Consider the following 27604-nt stretch of genomic DNA (forward strand, 5'->3'; position numbering starts at 1 on the left):
CTGCTACGCTGCAGAAAATTGTTTTAAAAAACAATTCATGCTTTTAAATTTTGGCTTAAATGGCATAATCATAGTTAAAAAAAACAGTGGGAACGATTTAACAGAGGAAAAATATAGTTGGAGTGGGACTTTAAAGATTGCATAAAAGTTGCAGAGAAAACAAACTGCCTGCAGCCTGACACCTGGCAAACAGTGACAGAACTGACAGTTAAGTCAGCAAAAACAGATGCACTAAATCTACTTTAACAAATGAGCTGCACAGCAAAGTTGTCAAATCTTATAATGACAGTTGCATCACACACCAGTGGCAGTTGCTGGTTCCCTTTAGCTGTCTTGGAACATAGAGACAGTTGGCAGTGCAAGTAGAGCAAAGGTCTGTTGAATGTTGAGGAGAAGGTGAAGCTAAAGCGTTTATTCTCCATCCCTGAGGAGGAGCCAGAAGGCAGGAAGGTGATGGAGTCATCCACAGGGCAAAATGTCTCGATGAGTTTGTAGTCCGAGTCAATTTCAGGATTGTTGTGAGGAGAAATTAAGCACGATGTGATAGCGAAGCTCACATCCGGATGTGATGCAGATGAGGTCACCTGAAAAGAATGAAGGACAAGAAAAATCAACCAGCGAAAGCTCTAATTTATCAAGGTGACGTCTTGAAGTTGAGTCAAGGCATCTGGAGTTGAAATCTATTTTCAATAAATGTTTCACCACTCAATGAGTGGACTGAGGAAGTCACTTGGATGACTGGTAAAATGTTTTAAGAAAGAAGATTTTAAGTACAGATGAAATAACTCAACTTCAAAATACTTAAAGGGTAACCAAACAGGGAAGTTGGAGGCTGACTCCACCCACAGCCAACATTTGAAAATCCAGTCACAGGGGTGGAGCTGAGGAACAGGACTGTTATCATAACGGGAATTGCAGATCATGGTGTGGAACTTCTAAATGACTTGGGACTTAAATGGTTTGACCAATCACAAAATTCAAATGCAATACCTTCGATTCAACCTTTAGGGGGCAGCACACAGACAGTTTATGGCTATATTTTCAAGAATTAAACAAGTTTATTTTTATTTGTCAAAAATGTGGCAATGACCAACAGACAGCACTTTTAAAGTCCCATTTATAGAGGTCAACAGCCAAAAAAAGTTTATTTAGGGTTTGGTTACCCTTTAAGCAGTTAGTTACAAGACATGTTTTTTTTCGCAAAAATTGTTTGAGCAATGCATTGTGGTCTATATTTGCTAATCTATTGAGCATCGATGCACGCTAGTTTTCCGCAAAGACTTCTGGGTAATTTCCAGTGCTCTGGATTTTGAAATTGTTGATTTGGACAACACTACAAAATGGCGAATGCACTATATAGTGAGTAGTGAAGGAATTCGGACATAGCGTGCGTCTAAGTGACAGATTTATAAAACAGACAGCTTGAGGTTTACAGGTTGACCTGTATGTGTGTAACAAGTTTTTGGGTTGCCTGGAGGAGAAGCCGGTTCAGAGAACCATTTTAAGTGGAGTTCAGGTGTGTTCTGCAGTTCCCTTGAGGCTCAATGGAAATGGAACGTACGATGGTTGTGGAAGAGGAAAATGTATCATGAAGTATTCGCAAGGCAAATGTAAGTTTCAGAGAGGTATGATGTAGAGTAGAGCTGGGAATCACTGGTACCTCACGATACGATACGATACGATACGCGATACATGGCTCACAATATCGATAATATCGCGATACTGCGATAATTGGTAAAAATCCTCTCTAATAACTACCATTATATAGAACATGTTTTTGGGGGGAAATATATCCCCATTTATCTTTTTTACCTTAAACACAATCATACTAAACAACTTTTCTTATTTTGTGCAACAAATTATAGACACTTTTGTGCAAAATTGCTGAAATCAGTAATACTATGTCTTTGACAAACATTGACAACAACTGAATTGGAATTATCTGTCAGATTCAATGTTAACAATAGTAAACATGATCAGCAGTGACACTACTTAGTGCAGAATTGTTGTAAACAGAACAAAAATTAAATAAGTCAAGTAGTGACAGCTATCTACCTCCAAAAGAACGTCACACCAAAGGATGATGAATATAATGTTTTACAGCCTCTCTCAAAATTGACCTAATTTTTTGTGCACTTTTCTCTCACTTAAAAAGGGCTGAGCATCCAAAAATGAAGGCTGATTTACTCAGACTGTTACTTGAGATTATTTTTCCAATTTTTATCATTTTTCCATTTGGTCAGTCAGCAGTCAATAGGTAAAAACCTTAAAACACACATAATAATGGCAATAAATATAATTTTAAGTGCTTCAATTAATTAGCAACCTCCCTAATTTTACAGTGAATTCATGTACTTTAGTTTAATTACTTTTAAATTTAAGTTCATACATCAAATCCTGCTTTATTTATTTAAGAATTACTTTAAATTAACATTAGCAACAAGTAATTACATTGTTTGGAAACGTCACATTATAAATTTAGCAAAGTTACACCGTACAGCAGCAGGTTAAACATTGAAGTGCATGAAAGCGAAAAATCCGACGGTCCCTGAAGTGTACACAAATAAACTGCGAAGCGCGCGCCCAGTTCCCACAGAACACAGCAAGTAAGTGATAGCTGACATTCTAGCGCTCAGACAAAGTCACTTCTTACCGGCTGGATCTCCTACAGATGGAGGATAAATGCTGACAGGTAGGCATGCTTCACACACGCTACAGAGCCTGAATCTCACCGGAGCTTCTCCCTAATGAGTGCGTGCATCGCTATTAAAAGTCCGACGCAGCGCACCCATCTGCTCAATAGTTCTGGCGCGCGACTCGCACTCTCAGCGCAACAGCCTCTTCAAATGAAAATATAATATCGATACTTGGTGAGAACCCATCGAGAATCGATCACAGGACTAAATATCGCGATATATCGCAATATCGATATTTTGGCACACCCCTAATGTAGAGGTGACGCTGTCATACAGTGCTCTCACACCACACCCTAATTGTTAGTAGAGCATTACCCCGGGCTCACACGGCTAGCGATGCGGGAGCAGTCTAGCTACAGCCGAAGGTTCATATTAGCTACTGGATGGCTGCAGCCATCCAGTAGCTAATATGGCCCCGAGGAAGACCCAGGACACGCTGGAGAGACTATGTTTCTCGGCTTGCCTGGGAACGCCTCGGGGTCCCCCCAGAAGAGCTGGAGGAAGTGGCCGGGGAGAGGGAAGTCTGGGCATCTTTGCTTAGACTGCTGCCCCCGCGACCCGGTCCCGGATGAAGCGGAGGAAGATGGATGGATGGATGGATGGATGGATGGATGGATGGATGGCTGCAGCCACAGGCTCTGCTGCAGACCTTGCAAAACTCCAAACTCACATATGTTCACGCTAATCCTCCCTTTGTTTGCTGGATTTTAGCTGCATCGTCCGGCGAAAATTTGAACCAAGCGAAACGGATTTGCAGCGCCGCAGACGCAGGACGTGAACGTCTGCAGTGGGATTTCATCTCGCACTTTTAAAGTTATGTAAAGACTGCAGTGCTCGCATTGGAGCTGTAACGCTAGTGGTGTGAGCCTGCGCTAAGTCACAAAAAGATACATATGTGTAAATAAATGGACAAACTTGTGCAGTACACAGGATTGGAAAAAAAAGAATACTGGTATTTGCCTTAAGGGAAAAGAACCACAAATAAATAACTACGTCTGATGTATAATGTAAATACATTATAACTATAATGTAAAATTCATGAAAGGTGTACCCTGGACATATAAAAACCTACTCAAACTGTGAGTTGTGGTGGTCAACAGCCTCAGATCTCAGCAGGCAGAAAGTTGTTGTGCCAGACACACAGACGGCTTTGTTCACACTCAGAGAAGTATCTCCAGCTGATATCATACGCTGCATCTTCAAAAGTTTGTAGAATCTGTCATTACCATCTTTAAAATGACTAACTTCATTCCAAGCAGAGCGGAGATAAAATCAGGGTGAAAGGTCAGAGAGAGTGTTACCATTACTGCTTTAAACAGACAAAACACAAACTGACCTTGTGAGCGCCACACAGATATCAAAGCAAGAAGAGGTCTTCTCTCAGACAGAAACCAGCTTTGTCAATAAAGTCATATTCTGACAACAAAGTTCCCAGCATCACAACTAAACTATAAAAGTGATACTTTCTTAACATCAAGCTTACCTCCACAAACACGGTCTGGTTTTGAGAAAGAGTGTAGAAGGCCTGGCGCAGTGGAGTATCAAAGAGATTTGTGCCATACAACTCAATGTTGAACGTAATGCTGCTTATGGGCTGCAGGCCTCGTTTTGGTACAGTCTCTGATGGTGTTTCCGGCTCATTATAAGTGCAGGTGACCTAGAAGGAAAATAAAACAAACGACACATAAAAACTGCAGGGATCTGGAAATAGTTTTGACTGGAAAACTAAATTAAAACCCTTCATTGTGTCAATACTAATGAAGACAGAATTAAACGAGGAAAGACTTGCTTATTTCTATTAAGCAAGTAAAAATGTAAGACGTGGATTTGACTGCTCATAATCTGCTGACTCACCTCTATAGTGTAATGTTGATTTTCCTCTGATAAGTGTCCTAACCCATGTCCCACTTTTTCAGGATCTTGTGGCCCATCGTTTATCTCGACATTATATACAGAAACCTGCAATCCACAGAGAAACCTCGATCAATGGCTGACAGCAAAGCTTTAGCACATTTAGAAGTGGTGAGGTTATTAGAGCAAAACAGTTGGAAATCCACTGAATTGTCAAAAGAGCAGAACCATGACATTCAGTTTGAATTCATGAAGAAAGTTGCCATTAGCAAGACTCTAGTGTTCACTGACTTGTCACTAATTGATTTAATACATTGTAACACAGAAATAACAGAAGTCTGGACTGTTCATCCTGGAGTTGATCTTAGAAATGAATCTCCTAAATTAGAAGAAGACGTCCCTGCATTCAAGCACAAACAGAAAAGTAAAAAAAAGTAGACCAATCCTGAGGCCAGTCTTCTGTTTTAAAGATAAACACACAGAGATGAAGAACTAACACCCTCAATAGAAGTTGAAGAATTTTTTTATGTTGAGTAAAATGTAGCTAAGTACAAAATAAAAGTGATTCTAGATTTATACTTACAGAGTTGAGAAGGAGGGACTTTGTACTATCTGGCAAGGGGAATTCAATGGTTTGACAGCCATGAAGAGGGGTCTCCAGGATGTAATGAGTTGCATTGGTTGTTGCTTTACAGCTGGAATCTCTAAATGTCAGGACGGGATTATTAAACCCTTTCTCCTAAGATGAAAAAAAAATAAAAATAAAAATCAGCAACACTGTATGAGAATTACATTTCTTAAATAGCACATAATGCAAACTACATAGAAACAGGTACATGCAAAGAGATGCAAATGTTAAGGCAGAATTGTGAAGTTTTCAGGAAATAAACAAATCTCATAAACTTCTGATTACGACTTCTATTTAGTTTCTATTGTGCGATGGGCAACCTTGTGTTCACACATCAAATCTTTGGAAGCCTTTAAGATTTGTTTACATTTGATGTTTACTAGCTCTCTGCAAAAAGATGTCAGCAGTTAAAACATATAATTACTGAATGTAAATGTTAGACGTTAGATTTGCTTACATAACCGTGTCCCTCATTTGCTGTGGTGTTATTTTAGCAAATCAGATCTTCAGATTTTTGCAAAGTTTTCAGAAATTAAAAAATTCGGGTAACAGGAAGATTTATGACAGAACTTTGTAATCACAGTGGAGCAGAAACATAACGAGACTCCTGATTGTTATGACAACTTGTCTCTGTTGGGTTTATGTTTGCATTGCGTGTCCTGATGACTTCACTTTCTGCATCTTATTTTTCCAAAACAGATTTCTAAGAAAAAAAACTTTGTGGTAGAATAAATACACAAATAAATTATGAATAGTAAAGTTAAGATATTTTCACCCAAGACAGTAACTAAACGTTATTGCAGAGGCCTTTCTGCAAAAGATTTAACAGTACAATCATGGACAAATCACCAAACCATTACACTGGAACAGCTATGAAGTATTTTATCTGAATGCTGAAAATGAAAAAAAGGTATTTTTATTTGTGGAATTTAGAGTTCCTTTGCTATAATGCAGTTCACCTTCTGTGGTCTTACTGTTTTACTGATTTTTTATTGCAATTTTTTCACATTTGTTTTTTTGTTATTGTTTTTTTAAAGCTCATTGCGTTCTGCATCCTGATTGGCTACAGACCTTGTCAATCTCCTCCATGCTGTGTCTCCTGTACAAATTGCGTTCAACTTGCAAACTTGCCTTCATTCTATAATTATGTTTCTAAGAAGGTATGAACTTTGAGAGTATAAACAGGAGAAAAATGTGTGCAAATGTTAAAAAAAATCTAGAACTATAATAAAAAATAAAGGTTTCTCAATTTTTGGGTTATTTTAAGAACGTAACTCCCACGATAAACGAGGGAACACTGTAGAATAAAACTCCAATCCATTGTGCAGGAAGGAAAAATACTACAAGGATTGCTTCTTGTCCAGCAGAATCAATAATAGAAGATTTTTTTCTTCTGTTCACTCACTTTCAATTTCTCCTTTTCGATACCGACCACCATCTTATCATCTTCACACAGAACAACATGAGCAACAACCAAACCCTGGTGGTCAGGCTGTTCGCTTGGATCAGGGAGCAGACCGTCAGAAAAAGGAGGAAGAAATGAAGAGGAAAAGGGTACAAATTCTGGTCCAGGATGCTCTATAGAGCTTACAGCTTCTAAAAGAAACGAAGAGTTACTCAATGGAAGCTTTACTAGTGAACGTTATCTTGTTATGTAGGACTTTGTGAGGTTACCTGGCTCTTTCAGAGTGACACTGAAATGGTTGGCCACAGCGGCGCTGGTGTACGAAGTCACCGGGCCGTAACCGTGGTCCTGAGCCCAACTGATCAAAGCTTGGGACCCTGATGGCAGGTTCTGTTTGGAGACCGTTGACGCTAACATCTGTGAACTTTCACACACAGCATCAGAGGCCTACAGGAAAACAAAACACAAAGAGATATTTCAATCTCAAAGACCAAACAACCAAAAATTATAGATGTGAGATCAAACTTACTTTTTTTAGTTGTTTTTGATATCATGACTTAAGACGATGTTGGCTCTGTCACTTTTTTTTGTTTACCTTCACACCTTTGACTGGGTTCAACTAAGTCATAGAAATTCTACTTTTTTTTAATTAATGTTGTCATGACCAGGTGAAGAATTTTTGAAATGTAAATGGTAATGTATGAAACATTTCAGAAAAAAAACAGATTCGTTGACAGCCACCATAATGTGGCCGTCAACGAATATATCTATGCACTAGATTTAAAAAATATTTTATTAGCAAATTGATATTTTTGATACTTTCAAATTAATAATTCTACATCAAACTGGTATCTCAAACTGAGGTACAATTTGGCTTGTTGACACTTTTTCAGGCAGACCACAGTGTAAAGAAATGGATGGTTCCACTTCTTCTTTCTTTAAGATCTTCAAAGCTCTATTTTAGAAAACAACGTTATTTTCCACATATATCAACATGTTTGATGAATGCAGAAATGCCAGTTACTGTTTGAGGTTGATGACACTGTACTTTAATGGAGCTATTCTTAAGTCGAGTGGCTTTTAAAATATTTTTGTCTTATTATCAAGTTGTTTGTAACTCAAATTGGCAAGTGTTGAAGTATTGACTCAATCAGTTGGATGACATAATTTAAAAAATATATTTTTTATATAATATAAAGGCTATTACATGTGGGATTATAAATTTGCTTCCTCCTACTCCTTTTCAAGCAATCAATCAAACTCTACTTGACTTTAGTTAATAGTTACGATAGTTAATGAATCAAATGTGACAAAGGTAACTCTGCATTTTTTTCTAATCAATTGATTTAATTATTTCTCTATTGAGTTTGAAGAATATGGGCAATTTTATTTGTCCTATAATGTCCACTTCTATGCTTGAAATAAACCATGTCAATCAAACAATTGATCAATATTATGAAGAATAAAAACAAATGTTTTACACCCTTTCTTATCCTTTCTCAGTCTTATTCTAAATGGTCTAAACTAATGGTCTAACTAAAGTTTCAAAAATACTTTGAGATGATGGCAAAATAAGAAATCAAGTATATACTTAAATTGGTTAGGCTAACATAAAAGTTCTTGAATTTATATCAATGTGTCTCTTATTTATAATCCCAAATATCTGTAATATTAAATCACAGCTATGACTTCATGATTATTCATTAGTATCAGCAGACCATGAACATGAGTAACATGTGTACTTTTTGGTCTCGTGAATTCTTTAAGTCCTTCTCTTATTCTTTAAGTGTTACAGCGTGTTACAACTTGATCAGCATTTAAAGAGTGACACGCTAGTTTTCCCTTCAAAAACTTGCCGCTCCCTCTGAGTGATTCTTTTTTTTCTCCCACAGCCATCTCTGTTGAGCAATAAAAAGGAGTGTGGGATCTTTCTGACAGACATGAGGTCTTGGTCTTGATAAGTCTATCAAACCACTGAAAGAGCCGACTACTTTTTAACCCTTTAACACCGGAGCTCCTGTGTTTATGTTCTTGGATTTACTGACTTTATTAACCGTTAACATAATCAACTTCATTCCAGTAGATTTTGAAGGAGAAAAGCGGCTCGTCGAAAATCTACTGGAATGACGTTAATTATGCTAACAGTTAAAAAGTTACAGTATGTTAAAGATTTTGTGTCTTAAAGGGTTAATAACAACTGTAGGAGAAGTTAGTTTTTTATTTAATTCAAACGTAAATACGCGTTTATGATCATACTCAATGTTTTTTTTTTTTTTTACTTTATAATCACAATAAGATTCACAATTACAGGAATGGGACACAAGGATTTTTTTGTTCGAGGAGATTCCCTGAGAAGGTGAAGCGAAGTTTCAGAAGTGGAGGAATGAATCAGGTTTAAGGGACACTTGTGACCTCAAGGTTCAGTGAGGAATCAGTTGTTATTGTGTATGCATGTGCAAGCAGTTATAGCAATTATTTCTCTCAAATATTTTTTTCTTTTCAAGAGAACATCAGACTCAAGATGTTGAATAAACCCATGAGAAATGCATAAATACAATTTTTAGATATAAAGTTGCAAAATAAAGTATGTGAACCATTTGGGATTACCTCGATTTCTGTACAAAATGGACACATTTGTTTTTATTCCAATCTTAATCACAGGGATGGAGAAAAACATTGTCTGCTTAAATCACACCAATTCATGTTTTCATGTTTTTATTGAATACAATTGTGTGTCCAGTTTATGCATAAAACCAAGTAATTCCAAATGGTTCACATATTTTCTCTTCCAGCTGTATTTTGTTGTTTAGATCTTCTATATTTACATAGTTTATTTATTTTGTGTTTGTTGTATTGTAAAATACAAATGAAAATACAATTAATGATTAGCTGGTGTTTTACTACTCTTGTCGCACAATGTTACCTTGAGGCAACAAAGCAATGGCCAAGATACCCCAAAAAAAAAAAAAATTGGGAAAATTGTTTTTTCCGCAAAAATAAAAAAGTCAAGCAGTAGAGGAATAATTTACTTCTTTCTTTGTCAGTTCCAAAATGTTTTAGTAACCAAAGTGGGATTTTCTTTATAAACAGAGGGATCAAAACATTTTTAAGTCTATAAAAGTAAATCTAAGAGAATAATTTTCAGATGGTGTAGTATACATGAAAGTACACACATGCTTCATATGACTCCAGTTTCTAGCAGTGTGTAATCAGTACATTAGTGACCCCTATTCTTAGAAATTACCATTTTAGTCTCCCTCTGTATGATAATAAACAGGATTCTTAAAAAAAAAAAATCAATGCAGGGGGAAATTATGTAGCAGCAAAGTGATTCAAAGGGATGGAGTTGGAACTAAAGCTGCTGTTTTATTTTAGCTTGTTTGCACATAGAACGCTTAGAGTGGGGGGTCTCGCAACAAGGACTGATAAATGATCATACCATGGTGGCCTTTAACGGTAAACAAACTGCTATGAAACCAGCATTTACAGCAATCAAGGGAAGGTTCTTGCATTTTTCCCTTCTAGATAAATTACAGGACAACTTGAGGTAATTAAGAACACAAATCACACAAAACCTGAACCTAAAAGCCTGTGCTTATATACTTTATGCTTCAGGTTAAAAGGCCAACATGCAGTTTCTATATCTTCATGAAGGCAAGGAAGTTTATTTTTCAGACTATGCACATATTTTGGTCTTTAAAATAGTTTTCAATTGCAGCAGAATGTTTGCAGGAGAAAAAAACTGGAAAGGATTTATTACTCTGCTTTGCTATTAAAGTCACAACACAACCACTAAGGGTCCAAAATAGTGATAAACTTGTGACATAAATACAGTAGCTGTAAAGACTCATTCATCCAGGAGGGCTCTATACCAGAAGAACTTTTAAAAAGGGTCATCTGAACTTAGTTTTTATGTTGAAAAAGTCTCTGATCGAAAGGGCTTTCACTTGAAAAAGTCCAAGTTTTTAAACTATAAATACAGTAGATTCTAATGCTTCTCGCATTAGATTATCATTATATTTCATAATGATAATTAGGTTAGCTTTACATGATAATCTAATCATAACAACAAATCACTATCCTATAATACTAAAAAGTGATTTTTTTTGTTGTCATTTCTGCTAAAAGATGTCTCTCAACATTTCCCAGTTAATCCTGAAGTTCTAAATGGTTTGACCTGAAACTTAAGACCTGAAGAGTTAAATATACAGCAGCAGTCAGGCAGCTGTGCAAACACAGACGCGTAAAAAAATGGAACTTGGTGGCTTTAGCTGCACAGCAACAGTGTCAGCTTTACACTCTGAGGGGAAGAGGATCGCCTCTGCACACCTTTACAATAACTGGTAGAAAAAGACTGAAAGAGCCCACAGAGACATGAGAAACTACAAAAAAGGAGTGCAAATCATTTAGTAAAAACAAAACCAGACAATTGCAATAAATGTGTGAAAAAGTATTATTTTTTTAGAGCTTCTCGAAGCAAAACTGCATTTGTTCTTTTAAGTTAGCTCCAGCAGACTTGGAGAAAATACAGTGTGGTACCAACTTAATCCAAAATGTATCTGATATAGAAAGTTTTTTAAAAAATCTACTTTTCTTAGGTGCCTTGACAGATCAGAGTTATAAGAATAAAGGTTTTACTTCAAAAGGACAACAGCAGATAACTGAAGTATGGAGGATGTAAGACATTGTTATGATTGTGGCTGCAGAGAATCGTCTTTGTTTTAAATTAATGTAATCTGATACTTCATTTGATGTGAATCAGGCCTTAAGTATTGCTGTGTTCCTGCTCTAACGTTATATGATGACTTTGTCTATTGAGTTTTTATGCTTCTCTAAAGCTGCTATCCTCGCTCTGTTATTCACTGTCAAACGAGCCAAAGAAGCATGCATGTACATATAAGAATAAGCATTTGTTTGTTAATATTTCTTCATCTTACCACGACTTCCAGTGTCCCAATCATGCTGTGAGGTTTGATAACCCACTTCACGGGCTCGGCACATTTGAGCACCAGGACTACGTTACTAAACACTAGGCTATTGCCTTCCGAAGGCCCCAAATCCACAATGACATCCACCTGGAGACCACTGCAGAAAAAAAACAAATGGTGCAGGGTGTCATCTTGCCTTCCGTCTCTGGCCAACTAAATAAAACTTGGCTGTATTCCCAAAAAAACAGCAGACATATGCACAACAGACAAGGAATTCAATGCACTGTAGGTTAAAAAAAATCCCATTTGCTTTTTGTGGCTTTTGATGTTCAAGTGAAGATTAGAACATTTTAAGAACTTTCAAACTTCTTAAATATCTTCTACAGTATAAATAAGGTTTTTCTGACTTTGTGATTAACAACAGACTAATGAGAGCATGTTATTTTCATAAATACATATTTATATCGTATGTTTCTGCTGCCCACCTGCTGGAGTCTGTTCTTTGAAGCTCAATGATGTGGATCTCTCTGCCTTTCTCTGGCGTAGACAGGATGCAGCCGTTGGACGGCTGCAGATCATAGAAGCTGCCCATGTAGTTTAAAGAGAAGAACTTGGTGTCGATCTTGCAGGTGTCAGAAAACTCTGAATCTGTGGAAAGAAGGATGACTGTGTTAGCAGCTGGATAGAGGCTCTGCTTACAGAAACACCTGCATCGCCAACAACACCAAGAGAGGTCAGCTGGAGCACATCCCTGTTTGAATAAGGTTCTGTTTCATGTCAAGAGGTGCAAATTACAGAACACTACTGGGTTTGAAAACACAATTACCCACAGTGCATTGTATGCCTATCAAAGAAAGGAATCTGACAGAAGGAGGACAAAAAGTTAACATTTAACCTCTCAGCTTTCTCAATACTGAACAGTAGTCATCAGACTGAATTAGTATTCTATTGTATGGTGATTTTTGATGCTGTGCTAAAAGTCCCACTTCGATCATCTTATGATCTATTGCAAAAGCGTTCTTGGTGGTCTTTTACTTTATGCAATTTTTTGCTAAAATCAAATTTGTTTTGTTGACGGTTTCTGCAGAGTTCTTTCGAAATTTGTCTCTGAGTTGTGGGCGGGACTGTTGGCGCACAGTAACCCCGCCCCATTTCTCGTCATCCATCTGTTTACACCCACAAATGAAAACTAGCCTTCTGGGTAAATCTGGCATTTTTTAATCTTGTTTAATCACAGGGTTTTCTGATTTAGAATAATCTGAATAAAGAAATACTCAGAAATGCAAGTTTAAGCTTATTTTTTTTAGATGTCTTCCATCATCAGAAAAATGCCACAAGAATATATTAAAAACACCAAAAACACAATTCTCATTGGAGTGAGTCTTTTAAGCAAGCTAAAGTTGCTAAAGCTGAAGGAGAATTGTGAGGGCTGAATTTTCAGATACAAACCTTCTCCGACTCTGATGAAGACGGCTTTAGCCGTCCTGAGCTCAGAGAAAGAGGTGACTGCTCTGTACTTCTTCTGGGCCCATCTGAGGAGGTGCTCATTGCCATGGGGAAGGGTTTCATGGATGATACGAGTGGAGAGGGAGAAGTTTGTCGTCTTGAAGTAGACCTCTGAGCCTGACGAGACCTTCAAGAAACAGGGAGAAATATTTGACAGTCAGTAGAATAATAAAAACAAACTGCTGGGGAAACTTCCATCCATCCATCCATCCATCTTCCTCCGCTTCATCCGGGACCGGGTCGCGGGGGCAGCAGTCTAAGCAAAGATGCCCAGACTTCCCTCTCCCCGGCCACTTCCTCCAGCTCCTCTGGGGGGACCCTGAGGCGTTCCCAGGCTAGCCGAGAAACATAGTCTCTCCAGCGTGTCCTGGGTCTTCCCCGGGGCCTCCGCCCAGTGGGACATGCCCGGAACACCTCACCAGGGAGGCGTCCAGGAGGCATCCGGACCAGATGCCCGAGCCACCTCAACTGGCTTCTCTCGATACGTCGCCCGGATTGGCGTAACCGGGGCCCCACCCTGGAGCCAGGCCTGGGGTTGGGGCTCGGAGGCGAGCGCCTGGTGGCCGGGGCTCCTCCCACGGACCCCGGTCGGGTCCAACCCGAAGGAGCGACGTGGGATCACTCCCCAGTGGGCCCACCACCTGCAGGGGAGCTCTGAAGGGGCCGGTGCATTGTGGTTTGGGTGGCAGTCAAAGGCGAGTGCCTCGGCGGCCCAAACCCCGGTCATGGAATTTGGCTTTTGGGACATTGAACGCTGGGGAAACTTAAAAATACAAATTTCTTAAAACAAAAAAATTGGAGATGGTAAAACAAATAACTAATTGTAATTGTAAATGGTAAATGGTAAATGGCGTATACTTGTATAGCGCTTTCTACCCTCCTTCGAGGGCCCAAAGCGCTTCACAGTCACAGACCCATTCACCCATTCACACACACATTCACACACTGGTGGTGGCTCCGCTGCCGAACACTGGCGCCAACCTTCCACCAGAGGCAGTACGGGGTTCAGTGTCTTGCCCAAGGACACTTCGACACATGGCGGAGTCGAACCCGCTCACTTCTGATCAGGAGTCGACCGCCCTACCACTGCACCACGGCCGTGTTTGCAGTGTTACCACAAAAGATACAGATTTAAAGAGACAGTGTGGAAAGAAAATAGACGTATTTATTTTAGTGTTAATTTCTGTAATTGGCAGGTTCTAACTTTTACTTGAAACAATCTGGATTAACTACAGATGATTCAAACCAAGAATCTAATGACCTTAACACTGTGACCTGTAACGTATACTCCTAGAAAACAAAATATTCCAAAGGAAACCGTTGAATGCATTCAAGCTAAAGCAGTGAAAGCACTTTTTTGTTTACTTTGAATTTTTCAAAAACTGTAAAGTTCCAACCAGCAGTTTCTTAAAAGGATGTTGCTTATTTTATTTTCATTATTTCAAACTCAGTAAGAGTTGGAAAAAAATGTAATGATTGCCTGCAATGTAATTGAAACCAATGGAAAGAAAATGGGATTTCATTAGATGAATTCAAGGTTGAAAGGTAATTTTTTTTAAAAGGCTTTTAAACATTTACTGTAAGACCAATACACCATATAAAAAGAAATAATTGGGATAAAAAGACAGATATAGAAACTTCTGGTAAGAGGAGGGCCACTTTTAGCATAATATGGTGCACAATCCATGTGTTCCATTTCACTGTTAAACATTAACATCTGTGTAAATCTGGACCCAGCCACCAAATGAGTCTAAACACACACTTTAGTTTATTTCCAGGATTGTTTTTCTTTCTTTCAGAAAGTGTACGTGTGAGCTGAGACAGTTCCAGCTGTCAAATTAAAACATTCAATCCAACTGAATCCAAGCACAATAAAGTTAAAGTCCCATTAGTTGTCACACACCTGAGTGTGAAATTTGTTTTCTGCATTCGACCCATCAGCTGGGGGATCTATAGTCCCAGCTGTGCTTTGGAAACCTTTTTTTCTGAATTGATGCAGATTTTTTTAAGCTACGAGGAATTTGACCATATTTATATTTTACTCTTTAACAGTTCCCAATTTCATTTTTTTGAACCCACAGTCCTCTAGTCGCAGGATGGACACTCTACCATAAGACCACAGAGCTCATTCAGTACATAATATCGCTTCTTAAAAGCTAGGTTATGCAGTTGCTCCAGACTGCAATTAGCTTTATAATAACAGATAAAATCCGTTGGTGTGTTTAAGTTTTGCAGACATAACTTTTCAGGTCCTCATGCGTAACATCTGTCTGACCTCTGGACGCTCCTCTCTGTGTTCCTGGCATTGTCACCAGAGGCTGTAAATACTGCAGACAGACTGTCAAAGAATTTTGCTCAACTATTTTTAGTGTGTTTACTACAGCAAGAGCTTATAGAAAGATGGTGAAGTGGAACAGGGTGGTGCCCTGAGCCATCAGGGAGGGGCAGGGGTGGGGTTTCTTCCAACTTCTTGCCAAGCTCAGCAGAGTTTATCACTTTAACTTCTGGAATCCAACCATAATTAGTCCCAAAGAATCACAGGGAAAAGCCTGAAAGCTAAATTAGCTCCAGGCTTTTCAGAGCAAGGAAAACCTCAGGAATTTCAGAAGGGAACTGAGGGACTCAGAGCGGTTTTTTAACAAACTCACTATACTTGCTTTTTTGTTTAAGACCAGTCAACCAACTAATAGCAGCTGGAGGAAGCAGCTGCGCATTCACATTTATGCTGCTTCAACCGAAGGACAAAAAGTGCTGCTTCCTTTCCTTTGTTGAAGCATTTATATTATTATTATTATTAGAAACAGTGGGGCAAAAAAGTATTGGTCATTCATCAATTCTGAAAGTTTTCTCAATAAAAAGTGGAGAGAGGTCTATCATGTTCATCATAGATACACTTTCAAATAAAATAATCTGGAAAATCACATTTTTTTGATTTTTTAAAAAGTTTTTTATGATGGTGAAGAAAATTTGTGCATATTTTCTACAAACAAGAATTCTGTCACTTACAGACCTGTTACTTCTTTACTTCTTTCCTCCAATCATCACCTATATCAACACTTGTGCAATCTTATGGGGTCCAGATGACCCTACCCTTACATTGATGTGTGATTCCTCCAATGCCAAAGGTGGACAGGACTTTATGTCTGCCATGGAAACCAGTGAAGATAAAAAATTGTTCAGTGTGCTGTGTGGGGTCCAGATGACCCCACTTTTAATGTAAATATGCCTAGGATAGCACAAGGGTTGATGGCACCTGTTTGAACTGATTAACCCTTGTGCTACCAAGGCATGTTTACATTAAAAGTGGGGTCATCTGGACCCCATAAGATAGCACAAGGGTAAAACAGTCAGACCGTAATCTTTCCACCATGACCAAATAATGGAACTCTTTGGTATATACGACACTCAACGTGCTTAGAAGAAGAAGAATACTGAGTTATATCCCAAGAACGCCATACCCACAGGGAAGCATAGGGGTGGAAACATCACGCTTTGGGTCTGCTTTTCAGTTAAAGGGAATGGACGCCTGATCTCTATTAAGAAAAGGGCAAATGGAGCCGTCTGTGGTGAGATTTGGGGCAAAAACCTCCGATCAGTGAGAGCATTGAGGATGAAACCTGGGATGGTCTTCCAGCATGACAATGACGCCAAACACATCACCAGAGCATCAAAGAAGTGGTTACATGAAAAGCATTTCAAGACCCTGGAGTGGCTTAGCCAGTCTCTGGACCTTCATCCAAAAGAGAACCTGTGGAGGGAGTTTAAAGAATGTGATGAAGATCTGCCTGGAAGAATGGACCAAAACAGAAGCTACAAAGTGCAGCAACCTGTTGAAGATCTACAAGTAACTTTGTAATATAACACTGGTTGGCCATTACAGATGTCAAAGTATTGAGGTGACGTTTTGTTATTGATCAAATACTTGCAGTATTTTCTGCAATATTGTGCAAATGTGTTATTTAAAAATCATACAATGTGATTTCCTGTTTTTTTATATTCAGTCTCTCACAATTAAAGTTAATCTACGATGAACATTACAAAATAAGCTCATCTTTATAGAGGGACAACTTCCAGAATCTGTCACTCACCAATATTTATATGTTTATTTTGATTTTTTTTGTATGACTGTACATTTAAATGTACTTCAGTTTTATTAATCTGATGAATGTCATAATAAACGTCTATTTTAGTATACGTAAATAGAATTTTGCTTTAACTTTTTCTGCGATAAATAAAATTGTATGAATTCTATTATCAATGAGCCCTGAACGTCCACTTTAACAGGTATTCTCTAAGGATCCAGATGTGACCAAACAGGTCCCAAAACTCCAAGCAAAGAACAGATCTGTCTGTGTGGAAGTGACAAGAAGAAGTAGCATTCTGACTGTATCATGTAGTGTAGATGTTAAAATACACATAACACATTTTCAACTAATTTATTTCAATGTCCAAGATAAAATAAACATATTGATCTTTAATTCATACTAAATATGAATGCCAAAGTCAATACTTCTTTTATATGTATTAAAACGTTTTATACCTTTTAAAACCGTTCAGCAGATTTAGGTATTTTACACATTTTGTTAGTTTAACTTCTGTGAGAGAAATCATTTGCTTATCATAGAGTTTATTATAAAGATTTGTACATTAATGGTAGCTTTTATAACTAGAAAATATATCTACTAAATTAAGACATGACAGATTCATAGTGCTATTCTGCAGACACAGTTCTTCAGTGAGTGACAGAAGAGGTGTTGCAACAAACAAGAGTCCTGGAATTTGCAGAAAAGGCTGACAGAGAACGAGCATGCAGCAACTCTTCAGTTAATATGAATGCAATTAAGGTTTTGGTGGCTTTTTTGATCTGTTCCGTCTTGATGAGATATGTGGAGTTAATGACGCTTGTGGCTGCAGATGTGTTACTGTGAGACGATGGGACCCAGTTCAGGAGAAAACAAAACCATATGTCTCTGAACTGTTCTGCAGTGTTCCAATTCAGTCCATAGTATAGGATTAAAACCAGAAGTTTCCATTTCACAGCTACAGTGGGGAGATATTCATGTGACAGCCAAAAAGTAGAAGCCTTCAACTAATAAAAGAAATACAAGACTGAAAGGGCAAATCTCATAAAATCAAATGGAAACACAAGCCAAGAGAAAAAAAATGGAGTTTCATCTAGAAGTCATAAAGCCATTTTCTACAGATAGTCTTTTAAGGACAGACAATTCCCTAATCGCCCAAAACAAACAGACAAACATTTTTGGCCACAAAGTCAGGATGGTTTAGTTTGTACATGGATTGCTTCAAACTCTGCCAAAGTTAAGTTAGTCAATGCTTCACAAGTCTTTTGCTGTGTTACAGTCTTCCCACAATCACTGCTGCCTGCTGTTGATTACCATACTGACAACATGCTTCCCAAAAAAAGCCTGATCACCCACTCCAACTGTATTATCATCAATTGTAAAATCATTTTCAGTGATCTTTTAATACGATTATACCCATTTAAAAAAACATGTATAAAACTGTATATTATTATTTTTTCAGACATATTTTTTATCTGCAGAACAGCAGGAGCTCATTAGAAATTTGCCTCTAGGTTGTGGGATGGACTGTTGGCACGGAATTAATCCTACATTGACATCCCAGCATTCCTTTGTTTACACTCTCTCCTGATAGTTTACAGACCCTCACAACCCCAAGCTTATATAAGCCTAGCAAAAAAATATGGCAAAGAACATCAGATCTATGCAGATGTAGAGTTTTGAGTCAGATTCCAGCTCAGACGAGGAAAAATTAAGACGTTAATGGATCTATTTGTCTGCAAATGGATGCATCAGAATAGAGTGGAGCTGGGAGATTCTGCCCTGCCCGTCGCAGTTGTTGTGTCTCAAGTCTGAGCTTTTTCAAACCGCTGTTTTTTGTCTGCTCCTGATCCATCATGATTTGAAAAATACAATACAAAAAAACCCTCAGTTTTAATCTTAAATTATTGTACATATGATAAGAAAAATGACACGTTAAAAACACAATTTTCATTGGAGTGGGTATTAAATGCTTTCAGTTATTTGGCCAAAGGCAATAGAATGAACATCTATGAAGCTTTTTCTTTCTTTTTTTTCTTCCCAAAGACGGCTCTACAAAGCCAAGAGAACTGTACCAGGAAACAAGGAATGGCAGGACCGAGTCCCACCAGCCCCAGGAAACAGCCCCTACAGTAGAAAGGAAGAGTGAGGGAGGTCTGGCAGGCAGTTTCTGTGTGAAGTGTTGAGACTTCCTCTCAGCACAGGAACATCTCATGTTCACTGGAAAACACAGACAAAGGGAACTGGCAAGACTTATCTTCCATTGACATCAGAAGCAATTGGTCATTGTTTTATTTACTAGTAGTCAGGACAAGATTTTCAGCTAAAATGCCCTAAACTCCACTGACAAAAACAAAAACAGCAAAGGATTACTGCTGCACTATTTTCCTAACATACTAACATGGGATAAAAATCACAACCACTTTAAAGGGGTTATAACCTTAAGTCATACTTTAAAAAAATGATCCAGAAGCGTAATTTGAAGTTGACTTATATCAGTGTTCAAAATTTAAGCTAACAAGCAGCTTTTTAGGATTCTCTGTAGGTGTGAGATAAGTAGAAGCTATTACTAAATAGTGAATTTAATTCTGCTTATATCTCATAGGAAGCTAGACGAGTACAAGACAAAAGCTGAAGTCATTATTTTTCTCTCAGTCTATATGTGGTCCTCCTACAAATGGTTTCTGAACAGCATAGAGTCAAACATTATCCAGACATCTACAGGGTGACAATAAAGAGGTGAGGTAATGACAGGGGCAGAAACCAAACGCTATTGTCCGATAAGAACATTGGCTTGTAAAGATCAGCTGGGGAAGGAGATGAGGGGCTGTGTACAAAACGAAAAATACTAGGACTTTCAATGTCCAATAATCTGTATGGAGTATGCAATTTATTGTCCAAGTCAGTAAAGCCAAAAAAAAAAAGAAAACGTTGGAAATTATTTATTTTTAAATTACTATTACATTGTTTTATAACATATTGATAAGTGCACCCTGAACCAACAGCAAAAGACCAAAGGAAACACAAATTTTACTTTGTTTTCTAGGTCCTTTTTTTGCTTGTTCTTTTCTGCTCCATGTTATTGAACAGCTACCTACTGACCTCTTCTTCTGCTCTTTTCCTTGACCCTGTTACAAAACTTCACAGGTCAAAAGAGAGGGGGAAGGGGAGATTTAGAGGGAAACACACAAAGGAGAGCAGTGCAAAATCTGTCTTAACATTTTTCACAGCTATGTAAACAACACAAAAGTGGATAGGTTTGACATTACTCTCTAGTTGTAACACACTAACGCATAAAGATGGATGAAAACAGTGCATTAAGAGCAGCATCAAGAAAAACATGTGAACAGATTGTATAAAACAGGCTCCAGTCTTTGAGAGAACTTGACTGAAACTGTATTAAAAGATAGTTATTCCCTAATTCTAAAACATAATGTGTCAATATAAGTAGGCCAAAGTGTGGCGCAGGTAGCTACTGTTAATTGGTGAAACTAATCCTTTGAAACAGATAGGAAAGCATTTAATCTGCTGCTGTGTGTCCATACGGGTAAGTGGATTAGCAGAATAACAAGAGAAAGAACGACTAACAGTATAGTACTTGTACTTGTATAGCATTTTTTCTGCCTTCCTTGAAGACCCAAAGTGCTTTACAGTCACAGTCCCATTCCCACACAAATTCACACACTGATGGCAGCTCCACTGTCTGACGCTGGCGCCAACCTGTAACCACCAGAGGCAATATGGGGTTCAGGGTCTTGGCGAAGAACACTTAGAAGCTTTGGCCTAACTATCCTTTTGTGTGTTTTGGTTTTAAAAATGTGTTTCGTGGGGTTCTTTTTGGTCTTAATTTGGTTCTCTCAAGAAATATTTGATCTAAAAGGGGTAAAAGGAACTTTGGCCCAAATGCAATACATGTCTCTGGAGATTTCAAACTAAAGCATTTGTAAATAAGAAGTCTTTGAGATATTTTCGGGACCTCCATTCCTGTAGATTGTTTTGGAAGACAATATAACGTCCACTAGAAAAACAGTAAAGATTTTATCTTAAAGGGGCATGACTTTTGTGAAACTATATCTATATACAAATACAATCCAATCTCAATTAGAATATGAGGTACAAACTATTGGATTAAGTTCATCTACAAATATTGTTTTACAGCCTGAATTTTATATAAAAAATTTGTTTGGTGCATGTTGTTGAATAGAAGAAACAGATGCGTCAATATATATATATATATATATATATATATATATATATATATATATATATGTTTTTTAAAAATCAATCAAAACAGTCATTGCAGCACCAAAAGTTTGTGGTATAGAGATGTTTTCCTTTTTTCTGTTTCCTAAGTAGTACTCATTTTCTAGTTGAAAATATACTGAAATTCTTAGACCTCATAAGGAATATCTTTGGAGGCTTTTAAGTCATTTTTAATTACATTTTTTATGGATAATACCAGCTAATTACAAGCAACAAGTGAATGTCTTTACACTAGACTGGTTTAAATAGCAGAGTGTATGCAGGACTTTAAAAAAAAGTTAAAACTGTTATTCAGAAAATTTCTATAAACTCTAAAGAGCGCAGCTGCTTTTTTCCGCGCTTAAGACAAGTCCTGACATTTACGGAGAGGCTGATCTGCCAGTGTCTACACAGAAACAAATCCCTCAGGCTATAAGCCCAAAGCAGCTCAGAGGCACATCCATCTTAATAAACGGCACAACTTTATTTTGACATGAGAAAGTTTCCAAAATTTAAAGGAGTTGACTCTGTGGCTTCATTTCATTCTGTTGCATATTATTTTGAAGTTTATTTTTTAAGTCAATTAGAGGCATTTAAAGCATGTTCTAAACTTAGAGACAAAAAAAAGTTTTGTTAGGAACATATAACTTTTGATGATAACCATCTATACAATCCAGTTTTAGAGCAGCGTTGACACAAAAACAAACCTTAAACAAAAGAAAAAAAAACGATGCAAAAATAAAACTGTACAGGAAGCACGCTGATGCAACATTGATGATTATTATATGAATAAGTGCTGAGTGATCTGGGACATTTAAAGTTTTTTCCACTTGTCAGACTGCCTCTAAATGTCAAATACACAATGCACATAAGTGTGTGTGTGAAATACAACCCCATGATATACTAAAGAACAGGGAGACGGGTTTTCTGGAGTCTGGACTTTCTCCTCAACATGTCATTTTATTGACTTTTTTTGAGGGAGGGTATTTGGTGTTTGAGAAGTAAGCAAGAAAACACTCGACAACATGTGGAAATCATTTGTGTACTAATGCTGCATTCCTGCACAATGAACTGGTGTTACAATACAATTGAAAATGATCGCTTCTGGGGAGCTGCAAACAGAGAAAAATCCTTCAGACCATAAAAAGACCCAAAAAGGGGTTTCATATCGTGTAATGAAGGCATGGCTTAGGGTTTAGAGTAGTATTTTGATGCAATTTTCCTCAGTGATACACAGGCTTTAAAAAAGAGTGGAGTAGTGGTCCATTTTTACATCTTATATTAGGTTCCCAGAAAAGGCCGCTGCTACCTTCACTAAATATGGCTTACTCCCCAGGGGACCTGGCCCTGACTGCATCAGGATGCCTCTCACTAAATCTTATTTCCCTCCCACATTTGTACCTAACTAAAGTCTTCATCAAGATCTTTTAATATTGACAGAAACCTTGCAGCAATAGATGGAAAAAAGTTGTTTTGCCTCTTAAAAATGGAAGCTACATGTGTAATTTTAGGCACACTGGGGGGGAAAAAACAGATTTATTTTGCTCCCTCAATGGTTTTTGAATTTTAAAAATATCATGTTTTTCCTTATTTACTGCACAACTAACCAGGAACTCTTGAAGTTAAATTATACCCTTCCCTAGATAAGTTTGTTCCATACTGTTAAAAATTCTTCAAAGTAGCTTGGATCTGAAGCTAAAGGCGAGGATGTGGGTTCGATCACAGCTTTAAAGTTTGGTAAAAAGCTCACAAAGACTCTCAGTTTTATGTTTGTATAAGAAAAAATGCACATCCTCTCATTCTTACGGTTTTATGAGTAAGGATGTGTGACAACAGGATCTATCTTAGAAGCACTCAAACCTCACCTTTGCATCTGCCCATTCTTCTTTTTTGTCTTATGCCCCTTGCAACTAGCAGTCTAAGCCATAAAAAGTTGGTCAAAGCAAAAGAGAGGAAATGATTCCCATTTAAACTAAGAGCCTTCCTAAAGCTGATAAGACCAAAGCAACAGTATTCACATGTCAAGACTTCATGAATATGTGTACTATTTTTTATGCTGCAACATAAGCCTAATTTTAATATTATTATTAGTAGTTATCAGCAGTTTGTCAATAGTTTAAAGACCCAACTCAGGTTAAAATTTGATTTTTAATATGTTCTAGAATTTTCTGATGACGGAGGACATAGGTGTTTAAGCTCAAAATTGCATTTCTGAGTATTTATTTATTTAAATCGTTGTGAATCAGGAGACCAAAACAATTTTTATTTGTCATATAGGAACGTATTTGTTACATAGAAAATACACAAGTTCACTGCTCTGCTCCAATCTGATGCCAACAGTAGACAACTAGATCCTTGTACCTCTCAATTTTCCTCATCTGAGCTGGCATCTGCTCAAAACTGTACAGCTAGATAGCATGACAACATGTAAACAGATGGGTGATGGGAAGTGGGGCTGCGTTGCTCCACACTAAGATTCCGGCTCTTAATTCAGAGGTGAATTTCTAATGAACTACTGCCGCTCTACAGAAACTATATTATAGAAAATGACAGGTTTTGTATTTCGGCTATAAAGAGCATTTTCTTAATTAAAGACCTCTGGAAACATTTTTAAAATAGATCAAAGGATGATTTCAGTGGGTCTTTAACTGTCAATTATTTTATATAAATCTGTATTTTTTTTCGTAAATTACAGGTAATGTTTTGATTTTGAGTTATTTCATATTTTCTTGATTGATCATTATTTTTATTGTTTATTCAATGATTTTTGGTACTGTTGTTTAAATTTGTTTCATACACATTGTTCGCACGGTCACATTAAATGTTGAATTGTTGTGTTGAGCTTGGAAAAACTTTTTTGTTTGGACAAAAACTACGTACGTTACAAAGTGTTTTTTAATAACCAGTTGAGTCAGCTGACTTAGTGAAGCTAAAAAAAGAGAATTTAGAAGACATTTGTTAACTTTTACAGGCATATGTGAACTAATAGGATTGTGGCTTCAATGCCCTGCAGCTAAGTGTTTCCCATGACATAATAAGTCCACTTTTAGTATTCTTTAGTGCTGTTTTAGTGTCAATACTCAGATATTACCCTACGGAAGGTTCTTTTTGGGCACCGTGATGGTATGTCAACAATCTTTAAAGTTATCCAATGGAAATTATGTCACCATTCTAATTCTTGCTTCAGGTCATAGTTTTGGTTAAAAAAAAAAAAAAAGTATTTAGGCAAAGCTAAGAGGACTTGACAACACATTTGACTGGAGAATATTTTGATGTCCAAATAAGTTAATGATTGATTTAGTAACTTATACATGCTAAGGTAGTGTGCTTTATTTCAACTAATATTCTTTTTTCATCCTTCCATTTGATTTCTTCTGCAGTTACATTCTTGCACAATAAAAAGAAAAGTAACTTTACTACCTTTACAATTCTGGATCCCTTTCATTATTTTACTCCTAGACAGAGTGTATAGAGAAGGAAATAAAGCGGGAAATGAAGGGACAATTTAGAGGAAAAGGACTTTAGGCTCTTTGTGCTGCGGGACTCACATGAAAGATATGTTTGATGTTCAGAGCCAGGTTCTCTGCCTTGACATTCCAGGTCAGTCTTTGGAGGGAGTTGAGCACAAAGACCAGGGGCTTCTGGTGGTGCTGCATGGAGTGGATGGGCTTCAGATCCAGTTCAACCTGGAGAGGAAGAAAAAATTGATAAGATTCTTACGAGTGGAAACAAAAATAGCTGCAACAATTGGAAAAAAATCCTTTTTTATCTAGTTGGGTGCATTTCAGAGTTTCGGTAAAGAGACTCTCCAGATAGATAGAAGTGTTTTTTTGTTGTTATTCATTATCAGTCTTCAACGTTATTTATGTACTCATTTGGCTGATAACACTTAAAAAGACACAACATTGTTCTCAGTAAAGAGGCTCTGATATGAAGCCTCAACATGAACTTGAGTTTTACACAGTCCCGGCTTTGTTAATTCATGGGGGGAAAAAAAAGAAAAATCGTAAGTCTTTGTTACCATCTTTACAGTATGCAACAATGCCTCTGATGTTAAAACTGTTGCTCCAAGAGATCCCTTCAAACTGTTGGTGAACTTGATGAATACATTTTATTTTGGGTCTTTTATTATATATTTTTGTTTGTATTACAATTATTTGAACAATTTGAACCAAATAGACTTATATGGTATGAAAACGTGAAGAAACTCAGACTAACAACTTCCTTTAAAATGTTTCTATTTGAATTTAGATGTTGTTGTGTCTGAATTCCCTCACTGCTCCCCGGTTAGAGCACTATAGGGCGTTTGTCTTTTTGTTAGCCAAACCTACTATTCAAAATTACTGTGCCTTATAAATTGCCCAGAAGTCTCTTCAAAAGACCAGTGTGCATCAATACTTAATAGAATGGCGAATATAGACCACAGTACATTGCATTCAACAATCTGACGATTAAAAAATAGACAAAACAAGTCGCACAAAGGAGATTACCTAAAAAAGTACTTTGGCAAATTAGTGATGTCATATTTGCCATTCAAAAAAAAAAAGTGGTGGCCATTTTTCCAAATTACATTAAAATCCAGGGAACTGTACACTGCCATACGATATAGTCTTTTGGGGATTTGGGAGTAGAGAGTGAATCCAGACACAGCCTAGGTCTATATCTTGTTTTCTTGGTTTTATTTATCAATAGTTGCTTGTTAGCTTTCTGTTTTAATACTACTTTGCTCATTTCCTTTCAGCCGAACCTGTCACACCTTGTTTGAATGTAATCATCTTTCTCATAATTTTATTATCCCTCAGTATGTTGAAGTTCATGGTTTAGTGCTCTTTAAAAGATGCTCTTGTCATATTTGTTACTTCTGGTTCATTGAGTCTCATCTTTGCTTTTTTTTTGTCCTCAGTTTCAACTTTTTTAATTAAATGATTCTTTTCATCCATTCTCATCAAGGGTCAAATGCACTTTGGGAAACCAAAGAAGCTGCCACCCCTGACAACTTTTTGTTTGTTGAACAGCAGCCTCTCTGTGTGCCACAGCTCATTTAATTGGTCAAGTTTGGACATGGTCCCGACCTGTTCAGGGTGAACCCCACCTTTGCCCAACAATTGTTGAGTTGGTTCCAACAACCCTGTGACCCTGAAAGAGATTTGGCTGGTTCTGAAAATAAATGGTTAGATGTTTGCACATGGTAAAGGACTACATCAACTTGAAAGAGTGATGTTGATGTTAAAATATGACTTAACTGCCTTGGTAACCAACAAAATATGACAAAGGGGGGGTTGACATAAACTGCATTTGAATACTCCAGACAACCAACTAAGTGCCCATACAGTTGAGAGTCCACCCTGAGACTGGTAGGTTGTGGTTTCAAATCTAAGATCTAAAGACTCTAAAATGACTGCATGCTTGACACTCAGCGTTAAGGGGTTGGATGGGGGGGTCAAACCACCAAAAAATTCCTCTGTGTCTGCAGCTCACCACTCCCCCAGGGTATGGGTCAAATGCAGATAACAAATTTCACACATCCAGTTGTATAACTACTGAGACTTTAAGTGTGGTGATATTTGTTAAATATTTTACACCAAAACTAAAACTAAATACCTAAAGGGGAACAAGTTTTAACTCTTTGGGGCTGCAATGAAATGGAATGATGTGGTTTTATAAGTTTATTGCAAAAAAAAAAAAAAAAAGCTTTGGCTTTCCTTCACCTTACTTCTTTTGTGAAAAAGTCCACTACTTTGACTATTTTTTTCCTCTAACATTCTTTTGAACCAGAGTTTCTTCAAAATCTAAAAGTCCTGAGGATTTCCTAATCCACATTGGCATAGTTTGTTGACTCAAACCTGGTAATCTCAGACCTTTTCATAGTTATCATTCCATCAGTATATTGTCAAGTTTATGTCAAACACATTTTTTGCAGCTACAATAATAGTCCTTTTCCTTTTTATACCTTTTGTCTAAAAAGCATTGTACTCAAGCCAGTTATTTATGTTCCAACACATAATGTGTTCATAATTCCTTTAGAGTCATACAGGATGAAGTCATTCCACAAGAGAATAAAACAAGTGAAGTTGAAGCATCAAAGCTCAAGTGTTGAACAGACACAATGCCTGGAGAAGAGCAACACAAATGTGAGTAGTTCGCATTCCTGTACTGCAAAAGTCATTAAAACGCCCCTCTGAGACAAGACAATGGAAGAAATTACCAAACACTTATCTACGTATAAAGTAATCTGAATGGGGTCCAACAAACCAGATCCCCGACTC

The 27604-nt window shown here is 37.4% G+C and overlaps 1 protein-coding gene across 3 annotated transcripts in view; it reads right to left on the reverse strand.

Annotated features, from left to right (window-relative positions):
* tgfbr3 (transforming growth factor, beta receptor III) overlaps positions 1–27604 on the reverse strand; it is a 90832-nt gene that overhangs the window by 12374 nt on the left and 50854 nt on the right. For all 3 annotated transcript variants that reach the window (XM_024278443.2, XM_024278442.2, XM_024278440.2), the window contains 10 exons: positions 24887–25024; positions 12958–13141; positions 11994–12156; positions 11518–11665; positions 6850–7027; positions 6581–6771; positions 5131–5286; positions 4551–4655; positions 4180–4353; positions 303–584 (listed from right to left, as the gene is read on the reverse strand). In XM_024278443.2, coding sequence (XP_024134211.1) covers positions 303–584; positions 4180–4353; positions 4551–4655; positions 5131–5286; positions 6581–6771; positions 6850–7027; positions 11518–11665; positions 11994–12156; positions 12958–13141; positions 24887–25024 — 1719 coding nt within the window. The remainder of the gene's footprint in view (positions 1–302; positions 585–4179; positions 4354–4550; positions 4656–5130; positions 5287–6580; positions 6772–6849; positions 7028–11517; positions 11666–11993; positions 12157–12957; positions 13142–24886; positions 25025–27604) is intronic.

The sequence above is a fragment of the Oryzias melastigma genome, linkage group LG4 (assembly GCF_002922805.2).
Source record: "Oryzias melastigma strain HK-1 linkage group LG4, ASM292280v2, whole genome shotgun sequence".
NCBI classification, from domain to species: Eukaryota; Metazoa; Chordata; class Actinopteri; order Beloniformes; family Adrianichthyidae; genus Oryzias; species Oryzias melastigma.